We start from the raw sequence: 9,498 nt of genomic DNA on the forward strand, positions 1-9,498 counted from the left end.
ACACACACACACACACACACACACACGCCCACCTGCCCCTGACACAGGACCGTCGTTACAGAATGCTAGCCAGCTCTCTGTGAAGCTGAGAAACACAGCCTCCCCGATCAGCTGCTGCTTCTAGCTTTCCCAGGACCCTGGAGGGAGTACCACTTAAAACATCCACGGCTCTCCTTAGGCCAGCTGATTGCATGAGTCAAGCGGCAGAAATCAGCTAGCTTCAACGTCAGACTACTCCCGTTCCAGGAATTCAAACATAGCAAGTATTGCTTCGGAGCCGACTTTCCACAGTATAATTCTAGATTAATAGTGGGAGCTTTTTAAAAAATAATGAATTTGACAAGTGTTTTAAGAATTCATCATGCTTTATGAATTTGATGGGGAGAATTATTTGAGCGTCTCATCTAGACCACATGTAACTCCTGTGGTTAGTCAAGTCACCCGTTTGTCATGTGGGTGGTTTAAATCTCATGAAGAATAGACGGTTACTGCTGTTGAGGCTTCGCCCCGACTGACTTTTTGTTTCTCCTCTCAAGCACGGGAACATATGAATCACTTTTGGAATGATTATAACTAAATACATGTCTAAACAAAAGTGTTTGATTTTTCTCAAGCTTTTGTGAAGGGAACTATATCAGTAGTCCTTCAAGAAGTTATGCAAGCAGCAGAAAGAGCAGCGTGTAGTTTCATTAGGCTTGACGTCGGTCTCCAACAGAGACAGCCATTTGTTATTTAAAAGTCCAACAATTAATGCCTCAGTAGATTCAGTACATTTCGAATGTGACAAGATCGTGTCCTTTATAGGAAGTCGGTGGGAAGCGACGGAGCCTGGAAAAGCGACCAAGGTTGCAGCTTAGTTGGCGGAGTATTTGTGTAGCACGCACGGCGTCCTGGGTTGGAGTCTTTATACTACATAAAATGAATGGTTTTAGAGGAGGGAAACAGAAGGGTTGGAAGCTCAAGGAAGGTCACTCTCCACTACGGGTGACATCTGAGGCGGGTATGGGATGATGAGACTCCACCTCCAGTGGACAGGAGAACAGATAGACATATTATAGACAGACAGATTGAAAATGCATGCACCCTCTCTCCTCCTCGTTCTCTGAGCAGGGATGGTTGGGAACCATTCTCGGCCCTTACTCCAGGTCTCAATACCGCCTTTCTTTGTCTCGGAATGGTCCTGTGTACTAGATTCCACCTGCTGGCATTCAGAGTTCCCAAGCATCAGGAAATCTGCCTTTGGAGTCTGGACAGTGTACGCATGCTCACTGATAGAGACCAGACAGGAAATGGTATCTCTTAACTGCACGGGAGTTTTGCAGAACTTCCTGATAATGACTAAAATCTTAGAAGCAGAAAAAAGATATTAAAAGAGTATTGTGGGGCGCGGGGGGGGGGGGTAGTTTCTTTTGTCTTCGGATAACTCTGTCCTGACCCTGAAAGCCATACTGGGTGAGGACAATTTGCAGTTTAGTCATGACTTAAGATGTCATAGGGGAAAAGAATATCAATCCCTCAGCTGGTTCAGAGAGAAGGTTAGAAGGATGGACCCAATGGCCCCCTATTTTCATAACATCAGAGGTGAATTTTAAAATACCATAAGCTAAGGTCATTTTAACTCCAGGCACTCAAGCTGGATACACAGTATGTAACAGACACAGGGATAAATGTGTTGAATTATGAAAATGACATTTTCGCCGGGAGAGATGGCTTGGCAGTCAAAGTCACTGGCTGCTCTTGCAGAGGACCCAGGTTCAACTCCTAGCACACCTACATTATAGCTCACAGCCATCTTTAAATACAGTTCCAGGGGGTCTGATGTAATATTCTGGCCTCTGTGTGTGCTAGGACACATTGTATGGTACACATTACAAACATGTTGGCAAAACACTCATACAAATAAATAAATCCAAAAATGACATTTTCATTGACTGATTAGAAGGATGTATTATTGGGTTTTGTTATTTTACTCATTATATATATATATATATATATATATATATATATATATATATATGAATATTTGACCTACAAACACATGAAATGTCTTGTTACTCAAGTGTGAGAGAACTCCCAGTGTTGTAAGATAAAAGTGAGGAGCTGAAGAGGTGGCTCAGTGGTTAAGCACACTGGCTGCTCTTGCAGAGGACCCAGGTTCAATTCCCAGTACCCACTTAGTGGCTTTCACCCATCTGTAACACTAGTCCCAGGGGATTTGGTGTCATCTTCTGGCCTCATGGTCACTGCATACACACGGTGTAGACTTGTGTGCAGGCCAACTCTCATACACATAAAATCAAAATATGACTGCCTGGTGGTTAGAGTCCCTTCTGGGACTACAGGAAGAGCCCAGAGCTGCCAGATGAATTTCCACTGTACTTCCTGATGAGCCTTTTGGAAGAAGGCAGAAGGCTGTCTCTAGTGGCCCAGAGCCTGTTGTGGGTGCTTTGAATGGGCATTCTAAGACGCAAACGCAGAGAAGTCATTGAACTCTTCCCTCCGCCTGAGAAGCAGCGTGGGACCAGTGACGTGGCTCTTGGATGAAGGCTCTTGCCACCAAGCCTGACAACTCGAATTAGATCCTGGGAACCGTGTGGTGGAAAGAGGGTGTTGGTTCCTGCAAGTCACTCTCTGACTTCCATACGCATACCATGGCAGGCACGTGCACACACAGGCACACTGACTTCCATTCGCATACTATGACAGGCATGTACACACACATGCACATAAATAAATATAATACGAGTGCAATTTGAAGCGAGGCAGTGTGAACTCTGACCTGAGAAATCATGTATCTGCCTTTATACTGGAATCATCTGGAACCTCTAACCCAGGCTCTGCCTCTGTGTCTTCACACGTGCCGCTGTTCATGCCGGTCTTGTCCTGTCTCACAAATCCTCACACATCCTTCAAGGTTTGCAACAGGGCTGGAGAGCTGGCTGGGCTGTTGAGAATGTGTACTGTTCTACAGAAGACCTGAGTTTGGTCTCCAGCACGGTGGCGGCCAGCTCGCAGCTGCTTGTACTCCAGCTCTAGTATGATCTGGCATCTCCTGTCTTCTCTCCATGCCCCTTATCCCATGGCATGCATACCTGTAATTACAAAACAATCAAAATATATTGAAAAGAGAGGAGCCAGGGCTGGAGAGATGGCTCAGTGGTTAAGAGCACTGACTGCTCTTCCGAAGGTCCTGAGTTCAAATCCCAGCAACCACATGGTGGCTCACAGCCATTTGTAATGAGATCTGACGCCCTCTTCTGGAGTGTCTGAAGACAGCTACAGTGTACTTACATATAATGAATAAATAAATCAGAGAGAGAGAGAGAGAGAGAGAGAGAGAGAGAGAGAGAGAGCTGCTGATAACTTCCTTTTTTATAGCTAGGCCTCCCTGAACTTTCCTCACACCTTTGACTGTGACCTGTTAAGGCTCCACCTCGCGCTAGAGCAGCGTTTCTCAACCTGTGGGTCTCGACCCCCTTTTGTGGGGCAGGGATCAAGTGACCTTCCCACAGAGGTTGCCTAAGACCCTCAGAAAACATTACTGCTCATAGCAGTAGCAAAGTTGCAGTTACAAAGTAGCAATGAAAATAATGTTATGGTTTAGGGGTGGGGGTCACCACAAGAAGAAGAACTGTATTAGTGGGTCACAGCATTAGGAAGGCTGAGAGCCACTGGGCTAGGGATAGACTCCCTATTGTGGCCTCTTCTAGTTTGTGCCACCTTGAACTTTGTCACTCTCCAGGGAGCTGACAAATGAATGAATGAATGAATGAATGAATGAGGTCCTTTTTGTGAACCGAGAGTTCCTTGGTACAGCCAGGCCAGGCACCACTGTTTGCTTCCACTCCCGGGGTGATTAACATGCATATTAAGGACCCCTGGCAACCTCCCCTCTGTGGTCCTTGGAGGTCATGACAGAGTGTTGGGGATGGGAGCCAGGGATGGAAATGATCTGAACGAATGGCATTCACATATCCAATTACCAAAACACAAGCAATTGTAAAACTGTGTACCGAGGTTGTGTACATTCCGTATTTTAAACAGAGAGTCACTCCATGATTACTCCACCATTTACATGAAAGCTGAAACACAGCAGCTCATGGGTAGCTCGTGCTCTTTGCCAGCCGGCTTTAAGAATTAGGATTTTTTTTTCCTGATGTTGAATGCCACTCTCCAGAAAAGGCTTCTCTTATTGGAATGAATGGCATGATTCCCAGGTATTAACTTTAGAGAATGACCACAGATACAGAGCCGCACATTATCTTAAAAATAACCATATTATGCACATTAAAAGATGTAGCCCTCCCTTTCCGGTGTGATTGCCTTGTTTGATCAAATTGAAAGTCAGGTCCCTATTATGCTGTTTATGCCTTATTTCCTTAGACTAAATGAAATTGTCCCATTATGGCAAATAGAAGCTTCATAATGCTTTGATTTGAGTTTAATTGGAAGGCTGTTTCTCAGAATATTTTACTATTCCGGTCACACATTGGATATTGTGTTTTCCAATAGGGACTGGGAGCTAGGTCTGAGTTGGAACCCTTAAAAAGACTTGGAGTTCCAGGGGACTTCCAAACCCAGGTCCCTCTCTCTTCATCGCTTCACTGTCCCCATGGAAACAAATTCCAAGTAAGAAGAGCCCCTTGCTCTGGGGTTCTGGTCTCAGTTCCTCCCAGGATGGGCAGGCGATTTAGAGACTGTCTGGATGCTCTCAGTGTTATTTCCTCTGTGTTACTGATGTGGGCTTCATCAAGAGTCTCTCTCTCTCTCTCTCTCTCTCTCTCTCTCTCTCTAGGCTTCCTCACAGCAATGAGGCAAGAAGTTACCCGAGCTCACAAAGGCTGGGCGCTGGACACGGTGACCATCCACAATGAAGTCCTGCGGCAGACCAAGGAAGAGATCATCACGCCCCCAGCGGTAGGTGCCGTGGGCGGGGCTGAGGGTGAAACATCCAAGGTCAGCTCAAAATTGTCCTTGAGGGCCAGGGATGTAAGTGCAGTAAACAGTCAAACAGGTGCCCCATTGGCAAGGCCCTGGGTTCAGTCCCCAGTGCCACAAAAACAAAACAAAACAAAACAAAATTAAAAACTGGCCTTGGCTCTCTCAGTGAAGCCTGCCTGCTTTTCAGAGAGCTTTTTCTCTGTTGTAACTGAATAACCCCAAGGCCAAAACCTCCCCCAGCTGCTGCTGTATATATTCTGTACATGAGCAAGCATGTACAGAATATATATATATTCTGTACATGCTTGCTTAGAAGGATCTCCACGGGTCTCCAGCTCCTGCTCTGGGCTCACAGACTCGCTTGTAGCAGCTAGGGGCTGCTGAAATCCACTGAACTGTTGGGAGCACAGTTCCTACACCATACCATCCCTCAGGATATTTTGAGACTTTGCGTGCAGAGAGTCTGCCATGCTATGAAGGTAGCAGGCCCAAAGCCCTCTGCTTTTTCAACCCAGGCGTGGGCAAGTTCTTCAGTGATTTGAAACCCAATGTGACAGTTCAGCCTCTCTGCAGGAAGTCACAGGGCTCCAGACGCCATCTCCGAAGCTTGGTGCCAGATCTGACACAGCAGCTCAACAGCTTAGTCTTTCTTTCTCCTTTTCTGCTGTTCATTCCCTCAACACCAAGGAGACTTGAACACACGATTTTCTGAGCTCTGGACAGTTTCCTGCCACTTTGTAACTGGCGATCTTCCTTCCGGTTACTAGGAGGTTGCTTCTGACTCCCCACACACCCCGACGGTGCATCTTCCACCCTCCACCCCCCCTAAGGCAATCTAGGGTCTCTCTGTTAAATGTTCCAAGGTTCTTGTATCTTCTACCTGTTATCACACACACACACACACACACACACACACACACACACACACGTCATCTCCATGTGTGTAGGTATTTCTTATTGTACCACCTAGCTTTCCAGAACCCCCATCCATACTTACTGCCTGGAATACCAAAGTCTGAGTTACTGAAAGCTTAGAGTGTGTTCCCTCACAGTTACGGAGTCCTGAAGTCCAAAAGCACTGCAGAGGCCTGGCCTAGCGAGCATGGAGCCCTGGGTTCGATCCCCAGCGCCACCTAAGCTGGATGTTGTACCACACCCCCTCTAATCCAAACACTTAGGAGACAGAAACAGGAAGCAGGAGTATCTGTAGTTTAAGGTCAGCCTGGGATACGGGAGACCCTGTCTCAAAACAGAATAAAACAAATCAATGACCGGCAGTGTCCGCTTCCTCCCGAAGGGAGCTGAGAGACAACCCTACTCTGTGACTTTCTCCTGGCTTCTGTCGCCCTTGGCAGGATTGGTTGGTTTGAACATATCATTCCAATGCCTACCACAGCTGTCAGAAGTTGTTACACTACTTTGTGTCTCTCTGCATAACCTGTCCCTACACACACACACACACACACACACACACACACACACAGAGGCCACATTGGATCTAGGGCCTTTCCAGACCCAGTGTGTTGATATCTAAACAAATTATATCTGCAAAGCCAAGCGGTTGCATCTGGGATGCTGGGTGGACATGAATATGGGGTGTGTCTCAGCTAGGGTTTCCATAACTGCAACAAAACACCATGAGCAAGAAGCAACGTGGGGAGGAAGGAGTTTGTTCAGTGTACACCTCCACATTGGTGTTTATCATGGAAAGCAGTCAGGACCGGAACTCACACAGGGCAGGAACCTGAAGGCAGAAGCTGATGCAGACGCGTGGGGGCGTGCCGCTAACTGGCTTGCTCCTCATGCCTTGCTCAGCCTTTTTATATTGTAGAACCCAGGATTCCCAGCTGAAGGATGGCATGCTAGGCCTTCCCCCTTGATAACTAATAGAGAAAATTCTTACAGCTGAATCCCATGGAGGCATCTCCTCAGCTGAGGCTCCTTCCTCGCTGATGACTCTAGCGTGCATCAAGTTGACACGCAAATCCAGCCAGTGCAGGTGACACCGTTCTACCTGCCCTTGTATCTTCTTACTGTGACTCTTGAGGCCCTTAAATTGCCAGGGCTGTAGAAGAGGTCACATTTGGCCATAGGATGTTTCCTGGTGGTCACCTTGTTCTGTACGTAATTGTCAACCACTAAGTGAAGGACTGGAGCTCTTGTGTCCTGATGCCCTGGGACTGCCCAGGATCTCGGCATCAAACCATGTTCCTTGGTTTATGGTACACAGTATATGGTCCTCATGCAGTTAGCACCCTGAGAGAGCCCTGGAAACTTTTTGCAGCTTAATCTCTCTGCCCTTTATTACCATCTACATTTACCTCCCCAGACCCCATCTTCATTAGAAATAGAAAAACGGTCACCATCTTCTACATAAATATACTTTATGGCTCGCATGGTCCTCTCCAGCCCTTTCTCGTCTTAATGAATACATGTTCTGTGGCTCCCCCGTGCCTGCAAGATAGAGTTCAGACATTTCAGCTCGGCACACTCGTCTTCCACGGTCAAGTGATACCTCACTTTATTACCTTGGAACCCGCTGTCAGAAAGTAAAGAATCGTCTCCGCCCAGCCTGTCCATCTCTGTGGAGTTGCTCCGGCGTCGTTCTCCTCATTTCCATACACTGCCCGGGCTCTTCAGGGACCTCTTCAAGCCGTCCCTGCCACAGTCCGCTCTCATGGCTAAAGCCCTCGTGACCTCAGTCCAAAGTCACTGCGTTTACCCTCAGAACCCATCACCACGCAGCTCCACTAACAAATTTCAAGCTGATCTTGCTTCCTCGGTTTAGAGGTGAGGCCCAGGAGTCCGTTTGTAGGATAGAACGTAGGGAGGATGGTTGGTCATCCACAGGGGAGGGCCAACTCTGTCCCCCTTTCTCGCGTCTACCTTGCTGTACCACCCCAGGCCTCTGGGGGCGCTCTATTCTCATTTCATCACGTGGAGGAGGTGGGGGTGGAGCCTAGGGTTGGCTGGATTGACTCAGCGCAAGGTCCCATTGACAACAGCGCCAAGTCACAGGCTATGCTTCCTGCTTGCAACAGCTCAAACTGGATTTACAACTCCCTGCAGAGGTGACTTGGCCTTCCTGTTTCCCAGGTGGACCACTCCATGGTCCAATAACTCACAGCAGGGCAGTTAGATTCACTGTGTCCCCTGGGAAACAAGGCGAATGCGATCGGCCCCCTGGCGTTTTCTTATCAGCCAGCGCCCTAAGACCGGCTTGTGCTTTCTTTCCCAACTGACAGCCCTCATTACATAACCAATGCCTAGTTTTCAGCACCTCTCCTTCTCTGTCGCTTGGTCCTCCAGGAAGGCGTGTATATTTACGGGCTGTATATGGATGGAGCATCCTGGGACAGGCGGAACGGGAAGCTCACTGAATCCACCCCGAAGGTTCTCTTCATGCAGCTTCCTGTTCTGCATATCTTCGCCATTAACTCCACGGCGCCCAAAGATCCGAAGCTGTATGTGTGTCCTATCTACAAAAAACCCAGGCGGACTGACCTCACCTTCATCACCGTGGTGTACCTGCGCACGGTGCTGTCCCCGGATCACTGGATCCTGAGAGGGGTGGCCCTCTTGTGTGACATCAAGTAAGTTCATCTCTATCTGCTGTGGGCACCAGGAGAGCCACACAGAAGAAGGCTTGCCACTGAGAGACTCAGACATGCTTATGTCTCTTGCCTGATAGGTGCTTCATTACCTCCCTCAATTAAACAGTTGACACCTCGCCTATTGCTCTCCTGTCTCTTCCTCCCATATCACTATTCACAGGGCCTTTCCGAATTCACGCTTCTGATTCCAAGAACTCACATTATGCTGTAATTACTTTCTGAAAGATAAGCCCCTGTCTTCGTGTTCGAATGCTTTTTAGAAGCCTTGCATTTTAAAAAATGTGAAACAGGGTTTTGATCGGATCCCTCCTAAAAGGACCCCAGCAGATAGAAACTTTATCCTCCAATGAAAACCACTCGTGGGCTAGCAAGATGCCTCAGTGGGCAAAGCACTTGTCACCAAGCTTAACAGCGTTGAGTTGGATGCCGCCGTGGCATCCACACAGTAGAAGGAGAAAACCACAAGTTGTACCCTGATCTATACATGTGCACTGTGGGGCGTGCACATGCACACACAGATCTGCACACAAACAAGTATAGTAAAATATACAAATAAGTATATTAAACATATCAAATAAATTAAATTTTAAAAATCCCAACAAATAATCTACCCATATCTAGGTTTGTTCAAATATTGCCCTTTTGAGTTTGTGTGTGTGATATGTGTATGTGTGTGATGTAAGGATGTGTATTTGTGTGTGTGTGCGTGTGTATTGGGGACCCGCCAGAAAATCCACTGGGACAATTGATCCTGGAATTTATTGAAATTTCATTTAATATTATTTCATCTTTTTGTGTAGTAACTTTGAGGCTCAGAGAGCTCTGGCTCCCCGGCTCTCCTACCCAAGCCCAGTTCCTGTGAGAAATAATGAAACACATATCTAGGTAGCAAATGGAAAAAGCAAAAACAAACTCCATCAAACCAAATTAGGTTACATGCTGA

General features: G+C 47.2%; 1 protein-coding gene across 1 annotated transcript in view; it reads left to right on the forward strand.

Moving 5' to 3' along the window:
- Positions 1–8,538, forward strand: part of Dnah8 (dynein axonemal heavy chain 8) — a 231,087-nt gene extending 222,549 nt beyond the window's left edge. Inside the window, exons 90-91 of the mRNA XM_021221842.1 lie at positions 4,796–4,917; positions 8,251–8,538. Of these exons, the coding sequence (XP_021077501.1) occupies positions 4,796–4,917; positions 8,251–8,538 (410 nt within the window). The remainder of the gene's footprint in view (positions 1–4,795; positions 4,918–8,250) is intronic.
- Positions 8,539–9,498: the final 960 nt, after the last annotated feature.

This window comes from Mus pahari, chromosome 21 (assembly GCF_900095145.1).
Source record: "Mus pahari chromosome 21, PAHARI_EIJ_v1.1, whole genome shotgun sequence".
NCBI classification, from domain to species: Eukaryota; Metazoa; Chordata; class Mammalia; order Rodentia; family Muridae; genus Mus; species Mus pahari.